This window comes from Mesocricetus auratus, unplaced genomic scaffold (genome assembly GCF_017639785.1).
Source record: "Mesocricetus auratus isolate SY011 unplaced genomic scaffold, BCM_Maur_2.0 Super-Scaffold_100004, whole genome shotgun sequence".
NCBI classification, from domain to species: Eukaryota; Metazoa; Chordata; class Mammalia; order Rodentia; family Cricetidae; genus Mesocricetus; species Mesocricetus auratus.
In genome coordinates, this window is record NW_024429189.1 from 6,121,568 (window position 1) to 6,148,328 (window position 26,761).

At 52.2% G+C, this 26,761-nt stretch overlaps 1 protein-coding gene across 8 annotated transcripts in view; it reads left to right on the forward strand.

Annotated features, from left to right (window-relative positions):
* Ccdc187 (coiled-coil domain containing 187) overlaps positions 1-26,005 on the forward strand; it is a 51,086-nt gene extending 25,081 nt beyond the window's left edge. For 2 of the 8 annotated variants that reach the window (XM_040745213.1, XM_040745220.1), the window contains 17 exons: positions 1,557-1,669; positions 6,406-6,503; positions 6,811-6,924; positions 7,364-7,503; positions 7,620-7,693; positions 12,446-12,552; positions 12,939-13,132; positions 14,301-14,382; positions 15,044-15,190; positions 15,480-15,610; positions 17,340-17,482; positions 18,962-19,050; positions 19,265-19,334; positions 21,286-21,416; positions 21,726-21,820; positions 22,227-22,303; positions 22,749-26,005. In XM_040745213.1, the coding sequence (XP_040601147.1) occupies positions 1,557-1,669; positions 6,406-6,503; positions 6,811-6,924; positions 7,364-7,503; positions 7,620-7,693; positions 12,446-12,552; positions 12,939-13,132; positions 14,301-14,382; positions 15,044-15,190; positions 15,480-15,610; positions 17,340-17,482; positions 18,962-19,050; positions 19,265-19,334; positions 21,286-21,416; positions 21,726-21,820; positions 22,227-22,303; positions 22,749-24,742 (3,799 nt within the window). In that variant the 3' untranslated portion in view covers positions 24,743-26,005. The remainder of the gene's footprint in view (positions 1-1,556; positions 1,670-6,405; positions 6,504-6,810; positions 6,925-7,363; positions 7,504-7,619; positions 7,694-12,445; positions 12,553-12,938; positions 13,133-14,300; positions 14,383-15,043; positions 15,191-15,479; positions 15,611-17,339; positions 17,483-18,961; positions 19,051-19,264; positions 19,335-21,285; positions 21,417-21,725; positions 21,821-22,226; positions 22,304-22,748) is intronic. The other 6 variants (XM_040745214.1, XM_040745215.1, XM_040745217.1 and 3 more) reach the window with 6 other exon arrangements.
* The last annotated feature ends 756 nt before the right edge of the window (positions 26,006-26,761 follow it).

Here is a 26,761-nt window from a genome sequence, read left to right on the forward strand (position 1 = left end):
TCAGCTCTGTTTATCTTGAGCAAGCTCATCCTTCCTCTTCACCCCAGGAGAGGTTGCTGAGCGCATTCACCTACAGCGAAAGGCTACGTAACCTCCCCAGCCCCCGACCCCTGCTCCTCCTGGAGCTGGGACACTTCTTTCCCGACGCCTTCCCTGCCACCTCACCAGGAAACCCGTTCCTCCCCTAATGAACTTTTTTTTTTTCCTAATGAACTTTTTGATGGAATTGGTGTTTCCTGGATTGTAAGGCCTGTGTCGTCATTGACTCATAATGACCAGTAGGGGGCAGCATTGTGCTGAGGTTTTCCTCTGCTAATGAGAGGAGGCTTGCTGGTCCCATTACGTAGTAGGCCACAGCCAGGTGGTCCTGCCAGTTTGCTTTTGAGGATCAAAGTCTGCCTTCCTGCTCCAGGCCTGTGGTTTTCCGTCTGTTCCCCTCAGGTGCACCATCCAGGGCCTGAACTTCTCAGGCTGAGTCTGGGCGGGACCCTCTCCTCCACCACAGCCCGTCAGTCACTGTCTTCTCACTTTCAGGGCACTAGGGGTTCAGGTTCTAGCCGGCTACCCATGGGACTTGGCCCCACCTATCTTCACACTTAACTCCGCCCCCATTGCTCCTGCTTCCTGGAAACTCTTCGTGTGTCTGTGTTCCCGTAACGTATGTTCGTATGTTCAGAAAGACCTTAGCTCCAGGCAGGGGTTGGGTGTGGCCATACCATAGCCTAGCCCTGCCCAGCCCCTGACCTGAAGAAGGCTGGAGACAGACCTGTGGGCCCCGAGGGCTGCTGGACCCAGGCATGGGTGATATTCCTGGTGATTCAGGTGGAGTCCAGGCCGCTCTGTCCAGGAACAGATGGCGCCTCGGGGAGAGCCGGCTGAATGAGCTGAGGCTGTGCTCACCGCCCACACCAGCCAATTTGCATCCTCGCCCTCTGTGCTTCAAAGCCTTCTAATCCCTGCAGCTGCTGCGCACCCACCTGGACCAGGCAGCTCGCTGCCCACTGGCGGCTGCTTTGACCTGGGTAGAGGCCTTTCCCGTCTGTCTCAGGGAGGCAGCTGCCTGGGACCATGTGGAGTATAGAGAATTAGAGTCCTTAGTTGGGGCTCTGCCTCTCCCCTGATGGCCCAGCTCTGCATCACAGGCACAGCTGCAATGCAGAGTCGCGGTGCATTGAGGTGGGATTGTGGAGTGTCATCTCATCCCACATAGCCTTGTGGGTGGTGTCCTCAATCACCCGACAAGGTCGACCGAGGGTAGCTGCATTGGCACATGGGGCTGGGAGCCCACCTCAGAAATGGTGATGATGGAACTAGCACACACATGCACGTACGCGCACACACGCATGCACTCATGTATGCACACATTGTATTGTGGCTATGCTTGGCTAATGGAGCCAGACCTTAAGCCCTCAGGTCTGTCTCCTAACCACACTGCCTGGATCTTAGGGCTGCTGGAGGCTGTGGGAGCCCAGATTCCTGCTGAGTTACGGTACTTTTCACCCCTTTCCCCCCATCCTGATGCTGACTTCACTCATCATATACTCATTGTCTTCTAGCTCACTTGGGGTGCCAGCAGCACCAGCCCCCGCCTGTGACTCCCTTTGCCAGGAGAAGATGCCAGAAGCCAAAAAGGCAGGCTTGGTAACGCCCTGGACCACCCATAGCTGCGGTAAGGGCGAGCCCGCAGATAGGCCCTGGGCTGGCTGGTCGGGTGGCCAGGGGGTCCTCCCATGGGCCTCTTCCACTGCCTAGCTTGAGCTTGGTCTTGCAGGGCAGAGGCCTTTTTCTATGTGGACGGCAGCCACGTGTCAGTATTAAAGTGTTTTGAGGCTCTCCAGCCCCCGCCGCCTACTCCGCTCCTGTTGCGCCTGTCATGATGTATGTCATCGCTGGTCTCCAGAATAGCTGTAGCCCAGTGGTGACACTCTGCTTTCCTTCCTTATGCCTGTCAGCCCAGGTTCTGCCTTTTCTTTGATACTTAAGTGTCCTTGTTCCTAGGTTTCAGCTAAGGGCACTCAGGGCTGAAGAGCGGGCACCTAGAGAGGGTATGAGGCATTCTCTTGCTGACCACAGAAGTCACAGATTCTTTGGGGGAGCCTACCTGCCCTCGGGGGTACATCCTGCTAGGAGTCTGTAGGCTGTGGGGAGAAGCTTCCTGCCCAGCATGGCAAGGAGATAGGTACCATGTTTGAACAAGACTGGGACTCGGTTCACTATTTCTTTACTATTTGCTTATTTTCCTCATAAAGCAGGTTTTGAATACGGTAGTAAGATAACCCGTAAGCCCAGCACTCAGGAGGAGGGAAGAGAATCACACATTCAAGGCCAGCCTGGGAAATACAAAATTCCAGGGCAGCCTGGGATACACTGTGAGAGCTAACAAACAGACAAATAACAACAAAGAAAACACAAAAATAAACACACACATAAAATAGGGTAACAATGCTGGGATATAGCTCAAACATAAAGTGCTTGTCTAGCATATATGAGGCTGTGGGTTCGAACCCCAGTACTGCACAATGAAACCAAACCAAACAGCAACAATAAAGTGATCACGCCTGGCTTGGAGAAACATTAAGAGTAAATGTGAGCCTTAGCTCTGCTCAGGACCCTTAGTCAGACTGAGTAGCCCCAGAGGATTGTAGGACAGGCATCAAGGCTTTCCCAGCAGGGTAGAGCCAGCCAGGTGGGTGGGAAATGTCTCAGACTGGGCTCAGAGCCTTGGACATACCTGGTAGGTGTGAGTTAGCACTTATGTATGAGCTGAGGGGGGGGGAGAGGGAGACGGAGAGGGAGAGAGAGAGAGAGAGAGAGAGAGAGAGAGAGAGAGAGAGAGAGAGAGAGAGAGAGAGAGAGAGAGAGAGAGAGAGAGGAGAGTGTGTTGTGGGGCCACCAGCTCTATACCATGTGAGATCCAGCAGGTAGAGGCTCCTGGCCTCTGGGGGGTGGGACAGGGCACGACCTTTCTCCCTTAGGGGGATTCAGGCAACAGCTGCCAACTCTCCTAGGCTCCAGGACTACAGCAAAACCTCAGTGGTCCATGAACCTTTTACTCCTGCCACACTGACTAAGTGTGACTTCATACTTGACATCGATCAGAGCTCAAGCCTCTATCCCAGCAAAATCTACATTTTAGGGGCACCAGGAGATGAGGGGCAGGAAGTGCATTTGTGGAGATCCCTGGCCAGCCCTGGTTGGTTTTTCAGTTACTTGCCTGGACTAGAATTAAGCCCTAGTGGAAATCGAGGCAGCAGACCACATAGCATCGGCAGGGAGGAAGCAAAGGGTACGGATGCTGGTGTTCGGTGCAGAACCTGAGCCCGTGGGATGTTGTGACCCACAGATTTCACTTCAGTCTACTCTGGATAAATCCACAGATTTGCCGAGAGGCTTGTCTCCTGGATGATTCCAGAGCCTGCCAAGTTGACAGTATTACATGGATCTCCAGCCTGTTTCTGAGTGGCTGCTCTAACAGCCTGAACTTAGGATGGACAGGGAGGTGTGGGCTCATAGTTCAGAAGGTGTAGCTAAGGATAGCCTTTACTTAACCCACTGTGTAGCTAAGGATAGCCTTGAACCTCTGCTTCTCCTGTCTCTTTCCCAAGAGATGGGATTACAGGTTTGTGCCACCAGAGCCTGCTTATGGGGTACCGGAGATGGAACCCAAGGCAAACACCTAATGCACTATCCTCACACACCAGCCCTTCCTTTTATAATAAGTCCATTCCTGGCTTTAGTGGTTAGACTTTGCCACTCTAGGGACAAGCCTTCACCATTTAGAAGCCTTACCTTCTAACCCTGTTACCATGGCTACTAAATGTCTACATGAATTTGAGAAGGAGCATTTAAACCAGAGGAAAGTCCTATCTCTCCGCAGAAAGTGTAGTCCAGAGAGAGTCAGCGAGACTCCCTGGGCTCTGGCCACCCCTGGCTGGGTTTATACACTCTCTTCCTCCAGACTAAGCAGGGTCTGCTGTTGTGTGAGAGTCAAGAGTAATTCCTGGTCACAAGATGGCCATCTCCCCCAAGGGTGTGGCTCTTTCCTTACAAGTGTGTGTGTGTTGGGGGGGGGTTGCCCTGTCTTATCCCTCAGTCCCATTTGCCATTCCCTGAGCAGAAGTGTTGGTCGGTCACAGAAACAGCAATGAGAGCGAGACCTTCAATTCTAGCCACTAGTGTATACAAGCCCCGCAGTCCAGCAAAACTTTCTGGACTTCAGTACCTAGACGTCCCTGCTCGGTGGAATGTTTGTTAATGAGGGATGTGTGGAAGCTGTCAGACGTATGTGACGGTCAAGACTTGGGCCTGTGATGAGGCGGAACAGAAGAGTTAGCTTTTTTTTTTCTTTTTTCTTTTTCTTTTATTTTCCAGTTTAAATTTAGATAAGAAACGAGGTTGCTTCACAAGTCAGTTCCAGGTCCCTTTCCCATTCCCTCCCCTCCTCCCGTGCCCTCCCCCCAAGAGTTAGCTTTTTATGCACTGTGTGTGTGTGTGTGTGTGTGTGTGTGTGTACACGTGCGCGCGCGGGCGCACGCGTGCGTGTGCACTTGAGCATACATATGTAGAGGCCAGAAGGCAACACCCCCACCTTGTTTTTGAGACAGAGTCTCTCTCTGGCTGGAGCCTGGAACACAGGTTAGGCTGTCTGTCTGGTGAGCCCAGGCTTTGCTTCTCTTCCTCACTGAAACATTGGGATTACGTGGGAGTGCCACCACACCCAGGTTTTTTTTTTCTTTTTTAATACAAGGGTTTTAAGGTCAAACTTGGGTCCCCATTTTTCTCCTCTAAATGTGCAAAGTTAAACACCAACTGTGCCTTCTGCTGCTTCTCTGGAAGCAAAGCTCTACTCTCTGGCTTAGCAGGTCTCCCCTGGGGGCAGAGGAACCCCACAGTCTAAGCACTCTGCATTCATCATCCTTCCTACCTACAGGCTGCAGCCGCCGGGCTCTCATGAGGTCAGCTCACTGGGTTCACAGTGCTGGCTTTGGAGGGTGCTGAATTCCAGGGGCTTTTCCCTGTTTTTTGAGAGGAGTTAGGGATTAAGGCAGGGTCGTTCTCTGTATATGGTGATCCCAGCTGGGGGCTGACCTAGTTTTCTTCTGGGTCACAGGGACATGCAGCTGTGACCTTTGGGGGCACTGACATGGCCAAGAGGACCAGGAGCTACCCCCTCAGATGCAAGGCTTAGAAGCTTTGGGCTTCGATCTTTAGAGTCTGTGGAAGGGTGACGGGGGCTGGCACCTGCTTAGAGGCCTGAGGCTTCAGTCTTTAGTGTGTGTGGAAGGTGGCGGAGCACTGACATCTGCTCTGTCCTCAGTCTTCTTGAGAGCCTGGACATAGCAGTGAAGCCCTCTTTTCCTGCAAAGGAACTCAGTCAACCCAAGAGTTGTGCCCAATTATATGGGGCCCCCCAAGAGTACCCAAGTGCTCAGTGTATGTCCTAAGGCTGCAACCTGCTACCCCCAGAATTTTTTTTTGTCATTGGTAATGCCCAGGACTGTGTAGCTGCTGTCACAGCTTTACATCTGCTCCCACTCCAAGTCCCTGAGCTTCTCTGTCCATGATGATGTGTAGTCTGCCAGGAAAGACGGCTCTTCTTAGGCAGAGGACTGCCATTCTGTTTCATGACCAGTCGGTGGCCGAGGGCCATCAAGGGCCGTCAGGAAGGCCCTCTCATCCAGGCTAGATGGTCCAAGCCAAACATCATGAGCCTTCCTCCAACAGCTAACTCTTAGAAGAAATGAGGCTGAGGTTAAGGTAGAGGATGGGTCAAGAGGGAGACACAGCCAAGCCCTGGATTCTCCTCTTCCCCACAGAGCAGGGAACACCAACAGTGTGCAGAGCCTTGGCTCTGGGGAGCCATCAGAAAGAAAAGAAGCCCCCTCAGCTACCCTTGGGGACTTTGTAACTGAAGGGGAGCACCCCAGAATTCCAAGAAGCACCCTCAACTCACCTCACTGTAGCGCATACCCACCTAAACGCCATGGGCAACAATAGTGGCTTTCAGGCTGGGGAAGCCGGGTTCCCCAGAGGCTCTGGTTGGCCAGTCATTTGTTCAGGGTCATCTAGAAAGTGCAGATCAGATCTGAGACTGGGACCTGGGTCTGTCTGGTGGGCCCTATCACCTATACTAACTTGATTTTTGCTTCTGGAATGAATGGTAGCCAGAGTGAACTTGAGGGAGGTTAGCCAGCCACGTGGCAGCCATGCTCTCCCGAAGGGCTGCAGGGAAGGGGTCGTTCTTGAAGGGTTGGATACCAGCACAGTGCTTGTGTTGCGGGCCTTCCCTCCCGGCCTCTGGCCTCAGTTTCCTTGCAGGCCAAGAAGCTGTGAGTGCTGAGGCTCAACCAGGAGAGAGGCTCAGAGCCTATCTGCCGCTCAGGTGCCCTCCTCCGTGGTCTGCAGGTCAGCAGGAGCCCAAGGGGCCACATTCTGGAGGCCTGCATGAAGGGCACCTGACCAATTTCCAGCTGAAATCCTTGAGCTTTCTCGAATCACTGAAGGTATGTCCTGCCCTATGACAGCAGGCCAGTGACAGCTGTGTCCCCTTTAGGCTTCTTCTGTTTGGAGATTAGCTGTGAGCAGGCTCTGCCCCCAGTGCTGAATAGAAGGCTCCAAACACACAGAACCCAGGGTTGAGAAGCAGCCCTTACCCCTGTCCCTCAGTCTGGATAGGGAAGCCCCAATAGAAAGAGTAGCTGGTTGCTAAAAGGGACAGGCCCTGCCCAGGCATGGGAGCTACCAGGGTGATCCTCAGAGTCTGTTGCCAGCAAGACACAGGTGAACCCCGGGTGTGGGTTCTCATGACAGCTGGACCAGCAGAAGCAGGAGCAGGCGCTCGCCCTTCTGCGGCAGCAGGCAGAGCATGAGGTATGGGAGATGCAGATGACACTGGATGCACTTCTCTTCAAACACCAGCTGAAGGTCAGAGGGACGCCCCTTCTCGGGCGTGAATGGGTGTGCCACCCCTGCCCTGTGTCCCTTCCCCCCACCCAGCCTGACCCTTCTAAAGTGGGTGTCTCCCCATGGATACGGAGGGCTTCACCAGTCTAGGAGGGAGCGCAGAGCCACGTAAACTGGGGGCTGTGGACTTGTTTGAAGGGATCGGATGCTTTGGTCACTTATGTCCTGGGGATACCTACATTGAGGTGCCCATGGCTGGTTCCAGAGCTGGGTCACGGATTGGGGTGTTTACCTTGCACTCATCCCGATCTGGGGCCTGTTAGGATGAGCAGCAGGGTCTCTGTTGGAGCCCAAAGCTTATGACCTGTGGCGTGTGAGATATACAAACCCCAGTATGTCTCTCTTGCCCGACCCTGGGACCCAGCTGTGAAACCTCCTCTCTCACTCTCTGCAACATCAGACTGTTTCCTCACAGCAGAAGATGGAGAAACCCGAAGCCCAGCAAAAGCCAGAAAAGGCTTCGAGGCTGGAACAGCAGCAGATGTGTGGTGGCCTAGAGCCAAACACACTCTCTCTTAACACAATGACAACCAGATCCAGGTGAGGCCAAGGCTGGGGCCAGATGGGACTCCACAGGGTAGAGGAGGGCAGGCTTAAATCCAGGTTTCAGGTGCTGGCAATGACAGTGGCCTCTGGTGGTTTTCCTGACCCTTCAGATCACCACCCTCCCCGCAGAGAGACAGCACGGGGTCCTTGGAGCCTCCTGAGGAAGCAAGGGCATCTTCTGCAGGTGAGTGTCCTATGTGATGTGCTGGCAGGTTAGGGGTTGAACAGGGATAAGGGCAGTGGTGGAAAGCCTCAAGGAGCTAGTCACACCAGCCTACAGATTCACCCCCAGCCTGATGCGGCCGTTTCCCTGGAAAGCTTGGCCCCTCTGTCCATTTCTGGTGGTCATAAAGTACATTTGTTTTTTTTTGTTTGTTTTGTTTATTTTGGTTTTTCGAGACAGGGTTTCTCTGTGGCTTTGGAGGCTGTCCTGGAACTCGCTCTGTAGGCCAGGCTGGCCTCAAACTCACAGAGATCCGCCTGCCTCTGCCTCCCGAGTGCTGGGATTAAAGGCGTGTGCCACCAACGCCCGGCTCATAAAGTACATTTGTAGAGTTTTTATTATCTCCCCATTCAAGCTTTTGCTGGGATATGCCACATGCTCTGTTGGGTGGAACATTCCGCAATGCCAGGTAGACCAGTTGGTGACAGAATTGGTCAGATCTACTCCATGCTTGTGGCTTTTCTGCCTCCTATCTACCTATTGCAGGGGTGGGGGTGGGGGGAGGGGGTGGGGGTTGAGGTGGGGGTGGGTGCACTACTGAAATGTCAGCTTGTGGGCTTGTCTAGAGCCCTGGGCAGTTCGATTAGTGCTGTGACACATAAATATTTAGGATTTCCAATGAGCTCTTGATGAATTGACCCTTTTGATATGGGACATTTCTGCAATGAGTTTTGTCCTGGAGTCCACTTTGTATGTAAGTTTAGTTTGGGGGGGCCGGGGGATTTCTATGCTAGCATCTCACCTAGGGTCTCCTAGTCTGGCCTGGAACTCACCTGTAACTGAAGGTTACCTGAAATGTCTGACCCTCCTGCCTATGCCTCCCAAGTGCTGGGGCTATAAATGGGCACCATTGTGCCTGGTTTATGCTATGCCAGGGATTGAATTTGGAGGGCAGGGCATGCACATCACCTCCAAAACCTCCGTTGACATTTGCACAGCTTTCCTGTGACTAGAAAAAAAGAGCATGGCCCTCGCCACACTCTTCCTTTCTGTTTGTGTCTTTGCATTTGAGGAGTGTTACTTGTGGACAATATGACGCTCCTGTTAAGTCCAGCCTCTGCCTTCTAATTGAGTTGCTTACCCTGTTCCTAGGGGATGGGCTTACCCTCAGAATTAGGTTTAAGTTATTCACTTTGATGCTCATTTTTCTTGTTCCAGCTATCTTTTATTTTCTTTTTCTGCCTCCCAATTTTGGGTTAAATTTTGGTCTGATTTCTTGATACAGAGTCTCACTCTGTAACCCAGACTGGCCGGGAGCCCTGTAACCCAAGCTGACCTCTAACTCCTAAGAGCCATTCCACTTCAGCTTCCCAAGTGCTGAGGTTATATGTGTATCCTCCCCATAACCCCCTTTGCCCCCCTGCCTAGATTAAACTCCCCCCCTTTGTTTTTCTAGACAGGGTCCTACTATATAGCCACTGTTTCTGTTTTTCTACTTTTTTAAAAAATTTAAATTAGAAACAAACTTGTTTTACATGTCAATCCCAGTTCCCTCTTACTCCTCTCCTCAGCTGCCTCCCACTGACCCCTATCCCATCCCCCTTTCTGCTCCCCAGGGAGGGTGAGGCCTTCCATGGGGGATCTTCAAAGCCTGTCATATCATTTGGAGCAGGGGCTAGACCCTCCCCAGTGTGCCTAGGCTGAGAGAGTATCCCTCTATGTGGAGTGGGCTCTCAAAGTCCATTTGTGTACTAAGGATAAATACTGATCCACTACTAGAGGCCCCATAGATTGCTAAGACCTCCAAACTGACATCCATGTTCAGGGGGTCTGGAACAGTCCTATGTTGGTTTCCCAGCTGTTAGTCTGGGGTTCATGAGCTCCTCCTTGTTCAGGTCAGCTGTTTCTGTGGGTTTCTCCAGCCTGGTCTTGACCCCTTTGCTCATCACTCCTCCCTCTCTGCAACTGGATTCCAGGAGTTCAGTTCAGCGTTTAGCTATGGGTGTCTGCCTCTGCTTCCATCAGCTACTGGATGAAGGCTCTAGCATGGCATATAAGATAGTCATCAATCTCATTATCGGGGAAGGGCATTTAATGTAGCCTCTCCATTATTGCTTAGATTGTTAGTTGGGGTCAACCTTGTAGATCTCTGCACATTTCCTTTGTGCCAGATTTCTCTTTAAACCTATAATGGCTCCCTCTAGTATGGTATCTCTTTTCTTGCTCTCCTCTATTCTTCCCCTGAGTCTATCTTCCTGCTCCCTCATGTCCTTCTCTTTCCTCCTCTTCTCCCCTTCTCTTTCTCCTAACTCCCTCTCCCCTCCCCCCATGGTCCCAATTAGTTCAGGAGATCTTGTCCCTTTCCCCTTCTCCTGGAGATCATGTATGTTTCTCTTAGGGTCCCCCTTGTTTCCCAGTTTCTCTGGTGGTGTGGATTGTAGGCTGGTAATCCTTGGTTCTATGTCTAAAATCCATATATGAGTGTGTACATACCATGTTTGTCTTTTTGTGACTGGGTTGCCTCACTCAGGATGGATTCTTCTAGTTCCATCCATGTGCCTGGGAGTTTCAAGACTCCACTGTTTTTTTTTCTGCTGAGTAGTAATCTATTGTGTAGATGTACCACATTTCCTCCATCCATTCTTCAGTTGAGGGGCATCTAGGTTGCTTTCATGTTCTGGCTATTACAAATAGTGCTGCTATGAACATGATTGAACAGATGTCCTTGTTGTATGAATGTGCATCTTTTGGGTATATGCCTAAGAGTGGAATTGCTGGATCTTGTGGTAGACTGATTCCCATTTTCCTGAGGAACCGCCATATTGATTTCCAAAGTGGCTATATGAGTTTGCACTCCCACCAGCAGTGGAGGAGTGTTCCCCTTTCTCCACATCCTCTCCAGCATAAACTGTCATTGGTGTTTTTGATTTTAGCTATTCTGACAGGAGTAAGAATACTTTGGTATCTCAGAGTTGTTTTGATTTGCATTTCCCTGATGGCTAAGGATGGTGAGCACTTTCTTATGAGTCTTTCAGCCATTTTAGATTCCTCTATTGAGAATTCTCTATTTAGTTCTGTACCCCACTTTTTAAAAAAGATTTGTTTATTATGTATACAGTGTTCTGCCTGCATATATTCCTGCAGGTCAGAAGATGACACCAGATCTCATTGCAGATGGTTGTGAGCCACCATGTGGTTGCTGGAAATCGAACTCAGGACCTCTAGAAGAGCAGCGAGTGCTCTTAACCTCTGAGTCATCTCTCCAGCCCTGTACCCCACATTGTAATTGGGTTATTTGGTGTTTTGGTGACTAGCTTCTTGAGTTCTTTGTATATTTTGGAAATCAGCCCTCTGCCAGATGTGGGGTTGGTGAATGTCTTTTCCCATTCTGTAGGCTGCCACTTGCTGACTGTGTCTTTTGCCTTACAGAAGCTTCTCAGTTTCAGGAGGTCCCATTTATTAATTGTCAATCTCAGTGTCGTGCTACTGGTGTTATGTTCAGGAGGCCAGTCAGGGCTACATAGTAAAACCCTATTTAAAAAATAAGTGTACTCAAATGCTATGACCAGGGAAGAGTATGTAAGAAACAAAAACCAGAGTGAAGATGTTCTTGAATATATAAATGAGTTTCCTTTTGTTTTTGTTACTGGTAGATGTGTATCTCAAAAATCAGGTGAGGGACACAGGAATGATGTCAGCCAGAAATACAGATTTTCCCAGAAAAATGAGGAGTGTTAGAAGTAGTGCTGAGAATTGAACTCAGGACCTCTCTGGAAGAGCAGCCAGTGTTCTTAACCGCTGAGCCATCTCTCCAGCCCAGTGAATGCTTTTTAACCTGTGCTAAACCATAAGTTCTCACTTGCAAATCAGAGATGTTTAGTACTAGAACCATGGGGTTCTCTCTGTGGCTTCCTCTCTAACATACCATTCCATCAACCCTAGCTGTCTCCCAGACTCAGTTCTGTCTCCTCTGCTGGGGGTCTGCCTACCCCAGCTTGTCCTCCCTGTGCTGAAGCCTTGGTCTCTTGGGATGTTGTCATTGTTGGTCTAACCTCCTTGTTGGTATCAAGTGTCTCAAAAATGCTCTTTCATATGTGTGAGAATGTATGTCTGTCTGTGTAAAACACACACTTTCAGATACGGTGGTGAGTCTAGTTCCTTTTGTCCTTTTTTGGTGGGATGTCAAAAAATATTCTTTAATTATTTTTAACTAAAAAAGCCTTCTTGGGCCAGGCGTGGTGGCATATGCCTTTGATCCAAGCACTTGAGAGGTAGAGGTGGGCAGATCTTTTTGAGCTCAAGGCCCGCCTTGAACAGAGTGAGTTCTAGGACAGTCAGGGCTGTTACACAGGGAAAGTCTGTCCAGAGGGTAGTGGGCCTACTCTATGAAACCCATCATATCAGGGCGGTGGACAGGGGACAGCAGCAAGGGAGCTAGGTTAGCCAGGAGTCTGGGCTCTATGTTCCTGTCCCTGCTGGGTGCCTGACTCAGGACATCCTTTCCCCATCTGGCCTCAGGGTCTCCTTCTTCCAGAGTAAGGGCTGTTATCTTGAGCACCTTATGTTTGGTCTGGTCCTGTGTACAACTGTGGGTCCCATTTCAGAACCTCAGTTTAGGAAACAAGAAGCCACCAGGCCCTTTCAGCATTGTCTTGAGATCTGGTGTGAGGCTGTGTCAGAGGTGGAGTGTGAGCCTTTCCTGCCTCAGACATACTTCATTTGTGAGGCCCTCCTGCAGGAAAAGCCCTAAGCACATGTCACTGGTTCCCTCAGGACCCAGTCAAGGCCTGCTTTCTCTCTCGGAGCCAGAGCAGCAGGACCCAGCTCACTCCCAGGTGGCTCTCGCCAAGTTCTACCCTTCAGACAGACCTGCCTACAAGGTACGAAGAATGCGGCTTGGTTTTAAGGCTACATGATACTGGTGGTGGGTAGTGTGTCCATACTGGCCCTGGTCTTGGGAGGGTCACTCTGCCATCCCATTGTCCATCCTGGCAGCTGGTAGCCACCCTAGCTAGTCCCTCCCACCCTGGGTGATAGCTGAGGGCCTGCGTGACAACAGGGATTTTTAGGCACAATACACAATACACAGCCCAGCCTACCTTGCTAAAACTCTGCAGGGTATAAACAAGTGTCCTGCCTAGCTTGGGGTGGGCATGAGTCCAGGATGGTGAGGACTCTGCCTGCCCTACAAGAGCTTACAGTCAGGAAGCTCCCAGCCCTTGAGAGGATCCAGTAGTGACAAGACTGGGCTGGTCTGTCTCTGCAGTGGAGCATAACAAGACCAGAGCCAGGAACAGAAAGGTCCAGAACCTTCCACCGCTTCACTATGGCGATGCTGGAGCAGAGTCTGAGGGACGAAGAGCTGCGTGCACAGCACCAGACTGCTGTGCTCCGACTGCGCGAGTTGGCGCTGGAGGAAAAAGCCCGTGCGGAGTTGACCTGCCTGGAGCATCAGATTGGGTGAGCTCATGCTTGTGGCTGGCTCTGCTCCACCCCTGTAGGTGTGCCCCCCCCCACCACGCCCGGGCACAGACGGAGGAAGATGGCTGTAGTGATCTAGGCTGTGATAGGCATTTGTAGATATTTAGGTAAGACAGTAAAGTGTCCCAGACAAAACCACACCCCAAACACAAACAAATAAACAAACAAACAAACAGCCACTGTCCCTGCCTCTGTGATGTCTGCAGTGTGTCCAGTGTGTCCCAGGTGTTGCTGGGGGTTTGTGCCTCACATGCTGTTGCCTGCAAGAAAGCCTCACGTCACCGTGTAACTGCCAGCACGTGGTGCAGGTCATCAGCATTCCCTTGTCCTGTCCCCAATCACAGACCCTTAGTGTGTGTCCAACTTTTTGCTATTATAAATGTTGAGAACTTTCCTTAGTGTAAAGGGAGGCTTTTTCCTTGAGAGAAGCCTTCCTGCCAGCCTGGTTCTAGAGCCGCATCAGTCCCAACTAAACACACAGGAGGCTATATTAATTATGAAGCTGTTGGCCTTGCTTGTTTCTTACTGGCTAGCTCTGACTTAAGTAATTACCCCATAATTGTTAATCTAAGTATGTCTCTTACCGGAGAAGTTTCCAGGCTTCCTACCCCATGGCGTTACATCTCAACTCTCTGTGTTTCTCCTTCCCAGAGTTCTCCTGGACTCCTAGTTCCACCTATCTAGATTCCTATTGGCTCAACAGTGCTTTATTGACATAGGACTTCCCCAACACCTTAGTGTGACTTCTTAGATATAGGACTTCCACATAAGTGAGCCGTGTACGTGGAGACAGCTCAGGCCGGCCTCCAAGGGTGTCTCTATTCATAGCCCAATACCGGCCTGGGCATGACATGCTAAGGGTGGATTAGTCCTCGGTGTCAGCGGAGAACCCTTTGCCTGGATGTGGTCTGCAGGCGGGAGACTCTGCCATCTCAGGCCTTCGAGGCCTAGACCATAAGACAATCATAAATGTGGGTGGTGGGAGGGAGGAGTGGCAGCCCAGCCCCACCCCGGGGCCCCCAGACTCTGCTCTGTGGGGGTGTCCAGGTGTATCTGGCTGCTGGGACTGTCCTGACCCTGCTTTGTGCCTCTTCCTCTCTATCTTAGTAGACTCTCAAAGCTCTATGTGGCTTTTTCCCTCCCCTAGGTGTCTTGTGGGGCGTGGAGCAGCACAGGCTACTCTGCGGGAAAAGCAACAACAAGCCCTCAGCAGACTTGAGAAGGAACGGGTAGGCATGGGCAAGGAATGGTCACACAGGAACAGGCCTGCAGCCCTTCCAGTTGGGGGACCAGAACACCCCTGTGCCACAGAACATCCTTGAGTTCTTTCCACCCCTCAGTGACGCTTAGAACCGTATGGTGCCTGGAAGAGCCCATGATCAGAGGACTACAGTCTGGGGTGGCACAGGGCCCTGGATGTAAACCAAGCTTAGCCTCCTGCTATCTGTGGCCCTCAACAAGTAGCTTAGCCTCTGGGAGCTTCAAGTCCCCACTGATCAGCAGTGCCTGCTTCCTAGGTCTTGGGGGGAGCTTTTTATAATAAAGCAGTGTTATAGAAGCAGTGACCAACACAGAGAGAGAAAGAGAGAGAGAGGGAGGGAGGGAGGGAGGGAGGGAGGGAGGGAGAGAGAGAGGGAGGAGGGAGGGAGAGAGAGGCGGGGAGGGGGAAACACTCCATATGGAAGTCAATTGGTACATAAGTACCCCAGCTTCCCTCCTGCATCCTGCTGGTGCCACCTGACCAAACTCAGAGGAAATCAGTAGCTAAGAGGCTGAGCAGGGAGGGCCAGGCAAAAGGCCTGTGGAGGGGACAGGAGGCCAGGCAGCATGAGAGGCAGAGACCCCTGGATGTCCTCTCCTGGCTAAGCTACTTGTCCTCTGGAACTTCAGAGGGAAATCCAGTCCCTGAGGAAGGTGTCCTTGTCGCTGCACCATGGCAGGAAGCAGCTCCTGCAGCATCAGCAGTGTGTCCTCGATGTGCAGAGGTCTGTGGCCCACTTGCAGCAGGAGCTCCAGGCTCGAACCCGGCTGCTGCAGGTGGGCACTCCCAGCGTCTTCACCTGGCCCCTCTGTGTCACACCTGTCATTCTGGGCAACTTTGGGCAGAAATGCCAGCTCTGTCTTTTGTCTGCTAGCCCCGTCAGTAGGCTGATAAGGGACAGGACAGCTTGCTCCAGCAGCTGTCCACTCCTGAGGGAGTATGCTGTCCACAGGGCTGAGACTGTCCTGCGGTGGCCACAGCCTTGTGCACCAGCCTCCTGCTGTTTTGAAGAGGGGACTAGCTGAATGTGGTCAAACCAGGCTTGCCCTGTGCTGTTTTTCCTAGAGTTCCAGCCCCAGCATCAAGGTCACTCGGGGCGGGGTCTCAGACACAAATCAGAAAATAGAGGGACACAGACCTGGAAGCCCCCAAGGCTACCATCCCCAGGAAATCTCTGAGAGCGCCGAAGCTGCAAAGTGAGTGGGTGAGGGTTTGAGTGAGGGGAGCTGCCCCTGGCGCTTGCCACAAGAAGCCTTTCATGTATTTACTTTCTGCTGGGCAATTTCATTTCACTCAGCTGCTCCCAGGAGGACGGGAGGACAGAAGGGCATGGGAGGACCAGGCCCACCCTGAGCCCCAGGGAAGGCAAACAGCAGCCGGTTACTGGCTCTGCGGCTGAGGGATATGGGCACATGGAGTTTCCTAGAGCACTTCTGTGGGGTATGCAGTGACAGTACACAAACAGCCTGACTTAGGGCAGCAGAAAACATGTGTGTGACCATGGCAGCCTCTGAGACTACTATAGGGGTTGTTCTATGGCCAGCAGCAACTGGGCTCTCTCTGAGTCCTGGCCGCTAAGGCCTTTTGCAGTGAAAGGGAGTAAGGTTCCTGCCCATGCTCAGATGAGGGATGTGAAGGGTGTCCCTTGTTCACAAACTGCTGGAAGCAGCAGCAGCAGCAGCAGCAGCAGGGCTTTTCCCATCAGGACTGCCCTGGCTTCCCCATGCTGGAAACTGTGAGCAGGCTTTCTCAGATCATTGCCCCAAATCATGACACGGATACTTATTGTTAGCTATGGACGCTTGGCCTTTTCTTATGCTTGTCCTCCTAGCTCTTATAACTTAATTTAACCTGCTTCTCTTCATCTATGTTCTGCCTCGGGGCTTTTTACCTTTCTTTCATTCTGTAGGTCCTGCTTTTCCCGCTTCCTCTGTGTCTGGCTAGCAGCTGGCTGGCTGGTGTGTCTCCCTTTCTTTCTCCTTCCATCCTCTTCTCTCTGCCCACCAGCCCCACCTATCCCTCTACTGCCTAGCCAGTGACAATTCAGCTTTTTTTATTAGACCAATCAGATGCCTTAGGCAGGCAAAGCATTAACAATGCAGCATAAACAAAAGCGACACATCTGTGCATCATTAGACAAATACCGCATAAACAAATGTGACACGCCTTTACGTGGTTAAATAAACATTCCACAACAGAAAACACTTAGCAGCACTTTAGGGGGGTGATGATCTGGAGGTGGTTCTCATCCTGGCAGTCCCCTCTCCCCCAGGCGCCCACTATCACCCAGACCCTAGCTATTAGTTCCTGGGCTCCCTCCCTCCATCTTGAGAGTGGGGGTGGGTATTGAATGAGCCCACCTTTATGAATCATCTGCTTCAGGCTGGTCTGCAAGAGAGGGAATCTTCTAGAGCTTTCTCTGGGACCTCTCACCAGCATTGGCAAGAACAGTCCCTCGGTGCCCTCCTCTGTGTGCCTGTCAGCACAGTGAAGGTTGGGTCAGGGTAGCATGCCTGTCCCTGGCCATGAACTGACCCAGAGCACTTGCTGTTAGCAAAAGTGCTAGGACTCAGAAGCTGCCCCAGACATAGCCCTGCCTTTTGAACCTCTAGAGTTTCCCCAGCGTACTAAGAGGTACCCACATGGTGGTGGGCCCAACCAACAAGGTAAAGGGTCAGAAGAAGCTTCTAGGCCCCCACCCATGTCCCATAGCAACTGCTCTATCTGAGGCACAGGCCCTGCTTGGGAAGCTGCTGAGTGAAGAGGGGCCAGGACCCTGTCTTCTGCTTGGCCACTGGCCACAGCTGGCCCTGTATGTAGCTCAAGGTAGTTCTGGGGATAAGGGCCTGCTGAGTGTTGTGGTCAGTGATGGGCGGAACAGCTGGGTGTCCATTCACATCTGTTTTACCGTGTATTGTCCTGCAGCCTCTCCCCTGAGCAAAAGGAAGTGACCCCTCCCCAGACGACTTCAGTTGCAGATGAGCACCTGCAGCCTCCGAGGGTGAAGTGGGCAATTGTCACACCTGGGACTGGACACCTACCTGTGAGGAGTGGACCTGACAGCCAAGGTAGTTCAGGGCAGTGGCAATGACCAGCCAAAAAAAACCAATCACTCGATCAGTTGGCCGCAGACTTCTATGGGGACAGCTTTAAGCTTGGGGTGAGACAGTCCCGCATACCAGGCTACCAGACCGGTGTGTGACCTGGGCTACCCAGGCCTCCCTGGGCACATCTGAGCTGCAGCAGAGTTGCAGGAGGCCTGCCCCTGGAAACACTTGGAGACATAGGGCACCCCGGGGAACTGACCAGACAGGCTGCAGAGGGCTCCTGGCAGGTGCAGTTGCTCAGAGCTAATGTGACCTGCCACTCTGTGCAGGCCTGGGACTGTGCACAGGCAGACCAGAACACAAACCTGTTAGAGGAGCAAGGCCTGGCCATGTCCCCCCGCTGCCAGGCAAGAAACATTAGCAGAAAGCAGTCTAACGTGATTCCTGGCTGTCCCCATCTCACCACGGCCTGGCATCTTTGCTCTGTGTCCCACCAGGAAGAATCCAGGAGATGAGGGTGCTGCCTTCAGCACTCTCTGCCTCCATCAGCCCAGTCAGCCTGGGCTCCATTCTTCCTCCACCATCTTCCTCCCCTCCTTTACCTCAGTCTCCTCCCTATGATGAGATCAATGACGTATTCATTTCTGGAGGCTGCCACACAATAGAGTTCTGTAAACTGGATAGCTCAAACAAATGTACGCTCTCGCATTTTGAAGACCAGAAACGAGAAATCTATATACTCTCCAAAGACTCCAGGGCAGGGTTCTTCTAGCTCCTTTTGGCTCCAAACGTCCCCAGATCTAAGGTTGTCTCCAGTCTCTGCCTCCCTGTGCCTGTCTCTTTTCCCCCGTGTCCAATTCCTCTCCCATCTGTTTTTTTTTTTGTTTTGTTTTGTTTTGGTTTTTGGTTTTTACGAGACAGGGTTTCTCTGTATTGTTTTGGAGGCTATCGGTCCAGCCCAGCCTCGAACTCAGAGATCCACCTGCCTCTGCCTCCCAAGTGCTGGGATTAAAGGCGTGCGCCACCACCGCCCAGCCCCCATCTGTTTTAGAGTTAGAACCTGCCCAACTCTAAGATGAGCTTGTCTAGAGATTCTTAATTATGTCTGCAAGGGCTGTCTTACAAATGTGAGCTCATGCCCGGGTTTGCAGGTTATGGCTTGAGCACAGTGTTTGTAGACCCCAGACTACCTAGGCACACAGTCTGGGGGACACAGGATGGAGCTGGCCCCCCTCAGACACTCCAGTTGGGGATGCTGAAGAGGTCTGGGCACAGGGACAGAGGACCAGACATCATTATGACCAGAACATGAGGCAGATGCGGAGGAGAGAGTGTTGGGAGCAGTGTGGGGGCTCGGGGCTATGTGGAACTCTGGTCCTTAGAGAGGGGACAGCAGTAGGAACCCTCACCTCCAAAGAAGCCAACTTTGAGATGCCTCCTAAGTGTCGGGTTCTACACAGGCTGGTCAGTGTGAGTGACCCCAGCAATTGTGTCTTTCAGAGCCTGGGAAACAGCCTTGTGTCTCTTCCCCCGGTCTGCTGCATTCAAGTTCCCTGGACCCTGAACACCAGAAACATCCAGCCTTCCCTGTATGCAACTTTTGGCAAGCCCCTTTCCCGAGTCCTGCTGGCTTGGGGAACCTCCCTACCATTCTGCCAACTTGATCCTGGTCGGGATTCCTAGGTGCCCGTGTACTAGTTCCCGTGGTGCTGGTGGCCCCTGGTCATCCTAGTCCTTGGAATTCTGTCCCCAGGTGGCTCCTGTACTCTTTGGTATATGTCTCCTTCTCTCTTGTTGACACAGGTCATCAAGAAAGATGATAGCCCAGGCTCTCAGTTGAAGCCACTGGAGGCTAAGGAACTGCCTCCTCCAGGTAATATCCCCGGAAACAGTCTGTGTGCCATCCCTCTGTGGATCTTTCCAGGAGTTTCCCCCACATCCAGTGGACCCTGTCCAAGGCTGGTGTCCAGCGGTCAAGCAGGGACAGGGAGGTCCCCAGGGAAAGTAGAAGAGGATGGATGTTCATGGCCCCCTGCCATGACCACAGACTTCTTCATGGCTAGAAGACTGGCCGACTCCATTGCCTGTAGGAGATGATTCGTCCGCTCCTCTGGGGACATTAAAGACAATACTTGGTCTGGCCATTTCAGCTGCAGCTTGGTTTATCTAGACATTTCTGAGAGCCTAGAAATCAGCACCGACAGAAGCATCCTCATTAGTGGACACCACAGTTTGACACATATCAGATTCTTCTGATCCATGCAGTTGGCCCTGAGGCCTCTCTGAGGGCAGAACCCCTGATTTTCAGGGGGTGGGGGAATTTACTTCTTACTCTGTGGGCTGCCCTGGGGCTGACATTGAGGGACTGGCATGACCTGGCTGGCTCTTGGTGGGTTGATGCTACCTCTGAGTTCCCCACCCCTGGGTCACAGTCCTGGGTTCAGAAGCTCCACCGAAGCTCCACCTCTGCATTCCTTGCTCAACATCTACCCTTAGAAGCAGGAGGGATGCCAAGTCTTGTCAGATACCAAGGCATTCTTCACATCTGGGGCTGGAGAAAGTGAATTCCACGTTCGTCAGGGTAGGAAGGAGCAAGGCCTTCCCAGTGTGCTGGGACTACCCAGGAGAGCTGGGACCAATGGGGTTCCCAGGGGTCCAAGGGTGATGGTGAGCAGGGGGCAGGCAGAGCCCATTTCCATAGCCTTCCATTCTGCTGGAGTCATGCCTCTGTTGGCTGTTGTTCAGGGCTCTGTGGACATTTGTTAGGCCTGATACCCCTCACCATTCATGTCACTCTCTGTGACTGCACGCTGTGGCCATGTGTGTACTAGCTGACATATACTGAAGCCAGCCAGTGCTCACACCACACTCAGAGGGACCCTGTCATCTCTTGAGATGAGCATGCTCATCCTGCAGGGGAAGAGGCTGGGGCCCGAGAACTGAAGCACTTGGACCGAGATGGCGCAGTTTGCTAGTGATGGTCCAGGATGCACCTGTCTGGCCCAGTTCTTGGTGCTCCCTAGTCAGAAGATGGCTCCTCGAGGTTCTTGGGAGTACCCCAGCGTGGCCATTAGAGAAGTCCAAGGTCCTTCCTGCAGTGGCCCTGCCACCTCAGCCTTCATTTCAGGCTCTGGATGGCAGATTAAGGCACCACATCTCTGTGGCCTTGGGCCTCAGGATCCCAACAGTCTACTACCAGGGTCCATGCCGGACTCAGACCTAGGAATATGGAGGTGTAACCCGGCTGCTGTGCCCTGCTTTGTGCTCCCTTGGCTAGTCTTTTAGCTTGCTATGGAGGACCACGCCATGTCCAAGGCCAGCCTTCCCTAGTGCCAGTGCCCCTCACAGTGTAGGGGACCTCAGCAAAGTGCTGTGACAAGGAAAGGAACAGCTCTGCAAGGCTTCCCAGCCACTGGTGGCAAGTCCCCAAAGGAGGGAAAGGGGGCTGTGCAGATTTTGTTTGTTTTCTGAGACAAGGGTCTCGCTATGCAAACCAGGTTGGCCTGGAACCCACAGAGATCAGCATGCCTCTACCTCCCAAGCACTTGTGCTAAAGGTGTGTGCCATCAACCTGACAATAGGGCTATGAATTAAAATGACTTTTTCCCCCTCTCTCAGGACTTCATATCACTGACTATCCAACAGGATAATTTGGGAAACATATAATCCCATCTTTTAGGTCCTCACACGAATCAAATGTCACAGCCAAGTCTTGCATCCACTTTGGACTTTCAGATATTTTTCCTGGGAACCACTGCTCCCCACCCCACCCCCACCCCACCACACCTGTACACGCCAGCATTCACAGTCTGTTTGTCCCACAGGCCACCTACAGAACAAGCCCAGTGCAGCCTGGGCAATGGAGAGGCAGCCTACAGACCTTCATGCTTGGAGCTTGCATGGACAGTGTGGGCAGTCCCTAAGCGGAGATGGTCCTTGTCCCGAGGAAGCCAGAGTGAGTTGGTGCAGCCATGTGCTGTCTGCAGGCTATGGGGGCATTGGCCTGCTGTGCGGCCTCCAGATGAGGACTCAGAGGGCATTCCAGGCCGTTCATATGGTTCTGCAAGTTGCAGGTTCCACAGGTTTCACCTCATATTCAATGCTTGGGCAGAAAGAAAGTCTTTCCGGGGTGAGAGGAAGTGTTTGATGATTGGCATCTTTGGGGTCCTTGAATGAGTCTCTGAAAGCACAGTCTGTGATTCCCAGCGGAGGAGGTGGGAGGGGCTCTAATAGATATCTTACTTTTCTAATGTGTTTCTTGCAGGTAGCTGAGAACAGAACAAGTCAAGGGCTGGCTGTTTCCAGAAGCCCCAGGGAGGAACCCCAGGAAGAGGCACACTGGAGGTCAGAGCAGCAGAGGTGTGGAGCGTGGGTGGGATAAGCGCTGAGGAACGGAGACAGTCTCAGTCAGTATCCGGGACTTCTCAGTGCCTAGACCCTTCCCTCACCCCTCCTAGACTGCGCCCAGTTGTACACCACTAGCTCTGACTCCCTCTTGGTATCAAAGTTGTTGCCCAATGCAGGGCCAAAATGCCACTGGGGGACACAGGTGTCTGGAAGTGTCCCCATCTGCTACCTGATCCAGGTGGTCAGATGCCTCTCCCCATCCCCCACCGTGTCCCAAGGAACCCTGTGTAACAGTGGTCACTTGTAATGGTGGGTGACTGGCAGGACTGTTCATAAGAGTGTGACATGGGGGTCGTTGGCTGTGAGCCCCAGGGCAAGGGCATCTGGAAGGCCAGACTCCTTCACCATGTGCTTGCAGGAGAGAAGCTTGTCCACAGGAGAACCTAGACATCCCCTCCACCCACCCGGAAGCTGACCAGGAGGCTGCTTCCCCAGGTGAGGCTCCCACCCCACCCCAAGGTCATTCAAAGGCCATTAAGTCTTCACTTAGAGACTATCCAAAACCAGTTCTTATACCAAAGTGAGGCTTTTCTGAAGGCACATTGCCCTGTCCTCCACACTGCCTTGGGTGACCCCTTCCCCTGGGGCTGCAGGCTGAGTCTAAAACTTCAAAACAAGCCAAAGAGAGCCAACCACCAGATCTAACAACAGCTGAGGTGGTGTAGGCTCAGTCCAGACACACAGCCACATGTGACCCACAAGTCTGCAATAACCTAGGGGTTATCAAAGGACTAAGCACACTGTACCAGCTGTAACTGGTGTCATCACCCCGTTAATGTCTTCTGTTGGAACATCTTTCCAGTTTGGGGGCGGCTTCTGGGATAGTCTACCATGTAGGGTGCGGCAGCTGTGAGCCACTCCCTAATTCAATCCATCTCAGCAGCTCCTGTGGCCAGTGAGGAAGAAGCGTGGCCTGCCTGGCACCTAAACAGTCCTCTGTCCCAGCCTGCCGTGGACGCGTGTTCTGAGTTTGCTTCTAGTGGCTGTTCTGGGTCCTCGGAAGCCCCTGCCTTCTCCCTCACCCCCTCGGCGGGCTCATCAAATGGCCTTTCCTGTCCGTCTCTCCAGGAGTTTCAGAGAGCCACAGCCACCCTCGTCCAGCTTTCTAGCAGTTCCGCATCCCTGTCTAACGGGGAAGCTGAAGCCTCCCTGCATGCAGACCCCGGTTGGTCTAGGGAGCTTTCTGCTCATGACTCCTGGGAGGAGCCTGGCCTGCCTTCATTCTGGGGCCTCCACCAGGGACTCCCTCAGCTGGAGGGTGTTTCTGGGGATGTAGGTCAAGTGACCCTGCAGAGACTGGGAGACGGTGGGGCCAGACTCCTGAGTGGCTTCTCCGAGGACGCAGCTGTGGCACCAGGCTCAGAGCCAGGGTACGACTTCCTTCAGGCAGGCTGGCCGTCGTCATTCCCACGTGTCCCATCTCCAAGACTGGGGTCAGAGTTGTCAGAGTCCTCCAGCCAAATTTGGGATGAGAACAATGAGGAGACTCTTGAAGAACCTAGTCCTGGTGTTGGGCCACCCTCGGGGAGCTCCTTGCCTGCAAATGGTTCATTGGACACGGGAGGCAGTGGAGGCCCCTGTACCACTCTTCCCTCCCTGGGGCCTGGGGAAGAACAAGACCCTTCCAGATCCAGCAGGAGCCTGACGGGTACATTGAACACAGGGAAAACCGGGCAGATGTCCCCTGTGACCACCTCTGCAATGCTCCCACCCCAGAACCCTTCTACCAGTGACCCAACTCTGCCACTGTCCTTTCCTGTGGACACTCCCACCACTGAAAGGGCAGGTCTAAGTAAAGGAAACATGCCTCCTGAGGCCTCAGCTGGCTGCCAGGAGGAACCCCGGGATGTTGATACTAGTCCATCCATAGAAAGGAAGCCCTTACAGGCCTTGCCTGATCCTAGGGCCCCTATGACCCTGAATGTTCCTTCTGAGGACACAACTCCCCTTGTCACAGAGGTAGCCAGTCCCTCGTACGTAGATGGCTTCCTGACTGAAATACTGTCCCCCGTGGATGAGGAGCTATCTTACGGCAGTAGGGACCTTCCGTCCTCTATCTGCGGGGACACTCAACTCCCTCTACCACCACCTACTCCGCAAGCAAAGAGTGACATCAACGAGCCCAGCCCCAGCTCAGAAGACTTCCCTTCCCCACCTGAGGAGGTCATGTTTCCAGGTGACTCACTGGACACTCTAGGAGAGGATCTGTCCATTACCGCTGAGGACATGTCCTCCCTATCTGAGGGGGCTCTGGAGGAAGCCCTTTCCCTGGGGCCCCAGGAGTCAGGGCACTGTGTAGGAGCATCTGGGCAAGATGAAAGCCTGAATGACTCAAGTTCAACATCTCCCTTGAGTAATTGTGCTCCTGAGACATCCCCAAGACTGTCCACCCAACCCCTGAGTCCACCCCCAGTGGCTTGTGTGACCAGAGAGAATCTTGAGGACGCCCCAGGCAGTCAAAGTGGACCCTGGGAAGCAAGGCAGTGTTTGGAGGATGCAGAGCACCGGCAAGGAATAGAACACCTCATAGACAGAAGGGCAGCCACATCGTCACCCTCCTGGGGTACACCCTCTGAAAGCCCACCCCCAGACCCAGTGCCCTTGGTGGCTGGATCCCTCAAGCACGCTAGTGAGAAGGAGAGGGAAGGCCAGAGCTGCTGGACACAGGGCCGGCACAAGCTCCAGGGTTTGTTGGACAGGCAGCAGCTCTGTAGGAGAAACTGGGCTTTTGACCCTACCTCTGGTGCCTGTGCTGATTTTTCAGGGACAAGAGATGCTGGGCCAGTGGATATGGTGTCTACCCAGCTTAGCAGGAGGATCCTGTGTGACTCTCTGGCTGCACTTTCAGGGCTGGCCCCTGAAGACAGCCCCTAGGAGTGTGCTCCGAAATGATAGGAACTCACAGATACCTGACGTGTGTGTGTGTGTGTGTGTGTGTGTGTGTGTGTGTGTGTGTGTGTGTGTGCACATGCCATGGTCCCTGTGCAGAGGTTACAGGACAACTTTGGGGAATTGGTTCCTTCTGCAGTGGGTTCTAGGGATCAAACTCAGCTCATGAGGTTTGTATGGCAAGAGCCTTTACAGGCTGAGCCGTCTGTGTCCAATTTGTTGTTTTTTGAACATAGGTTCTGGGAACTGATTGTAAGTCCTCATACTTGCAAGTGCTTAATCAACTGAGCTATCTCTTCAGTCCTGTCTGGATCTTGCTATGTCTCTGTTTCCAACAGATTGCTTGTGACTGAGGGACATTTGTTCATCCCGTGGAGATGAGGAGCCGGGGATGGGCTCCTGTAGTCAGTCCCCCAGGAGAACAGAACAATTTGGGGGGGGTGTAAGGGTGAGGACAGGCCACTAAAGCAGTGACTTGGGTCAGGCGTCACCTTCACCTCCCTCAATGGACTCTGGTGTGTTCCTGATGGAGAAAGGTTGCCTGCTATTCACTCCTAGTAACCCTTAGTAACCCCAGCCCCTAGCAACCTCAGACAACAGTGAAAACTTCTCTGCTTTCTTAGCTCCTCAGAGGATTTTCTGGGACCCTGAGTGACCAGGAACGGGCTGTCTTTAGGGATTCTAAGATCTTGTGCTGGAAGCCACACAGAGTCCTCTGTCTGGATGCCCCGTGCAGGTGGCAGTGTCCTGATGCATCTTATTTGTGCAGCTTTCTGTCTCCTTGTCTTCGGTGCCCCAGGGAAGGGTCACTGTGTGTACATGCTTGTGTGTGACTGGGTTTTGCTCTATAACCCAGGTTAGCTTTGAACTCACGTAAATATCTCTGCCTCAGCCTCCCAAGTACTAGGATTATAGACATGAGCTGTCACACACCCCAAAAGTTTGTGGCTTTTATACAAACCCCGAAATCTTCCAGAAGAAGCAGTTTTGAATCTGTTTTTTGAATCGGGCTTGAGCAGGATCTCATGGGATGGGGCTCACATACATGGTTGGAACTCCTAGAATTTGCTTTCTGTGTCTTAAATCGGTATGTGTGCACAAATATGCAGTGTATGCATATTTGTATATACATGGGTATGCATATCTAATCCATCACCAATCCTTTACTAACTTTGTTTTAATTTCCTGTTTATTGATGTATATTCACTATCTTGCTGGATCTCATAAAGACAATGTCTGCCAAGTGCATCATGTGCTTGACTATATCCATCCTCCACCCTGCTCTTTCTCCCTCACTCCCCCACTCCCCTTCTTTCCCTCAGTCTTCCTCATCTCATTTTAATCCTTAAAAACTATGCTTATGGGGCTGGAGAGATGGCTCAGAGGTTAAGAGCACTGACTGCTCTTCCAGTGGTCCTGAGTTCAATTCCCAGCAACCACATGGTGGCTCACAACCATCCGTAATGAGATCTGGTGCCCTCTTCTGGCCTGCAGATGTACAAGGAGGCAGGATGTTATATTCATAATAAATAAATCTTAAAAAACAAACTATGCTTATGAATAGTCTGTGCCAATGACGTTGGTTTATGCTCCAGGAAAAGGCTGGGTCAATGAGTTGGTGATTAGTTCAGTGATCGTGGGAAATTTCTCACATAAAAGCAGTTGTACACTCCTCATGGTAGCCAGGTAATGTGCATGTTTTTGTTTTATTCATCAGTTTTAAAAAATCAAAAAAAGCACTTGAGCAAATAGTCTAAAATATGAAGAAATTATCTTCAGAAAATGATATCCCACCCCTCCCAGTACTGAAGATTGGACCAAGGTTTTAGCACAAACTAGGAAAACATGCTAACATTGAACTGTATCCCCAGCCCCTTTTCACTTATTTTTAGCGTTCATTTACTTGCATGTGTATAGATGCCACAGTGTATGTGTGTGTGCAGTCATAGAACAACTGGCAATCAATTCTCTCCTACTATGTGGGTTTTGTGGATCAAACTCAGG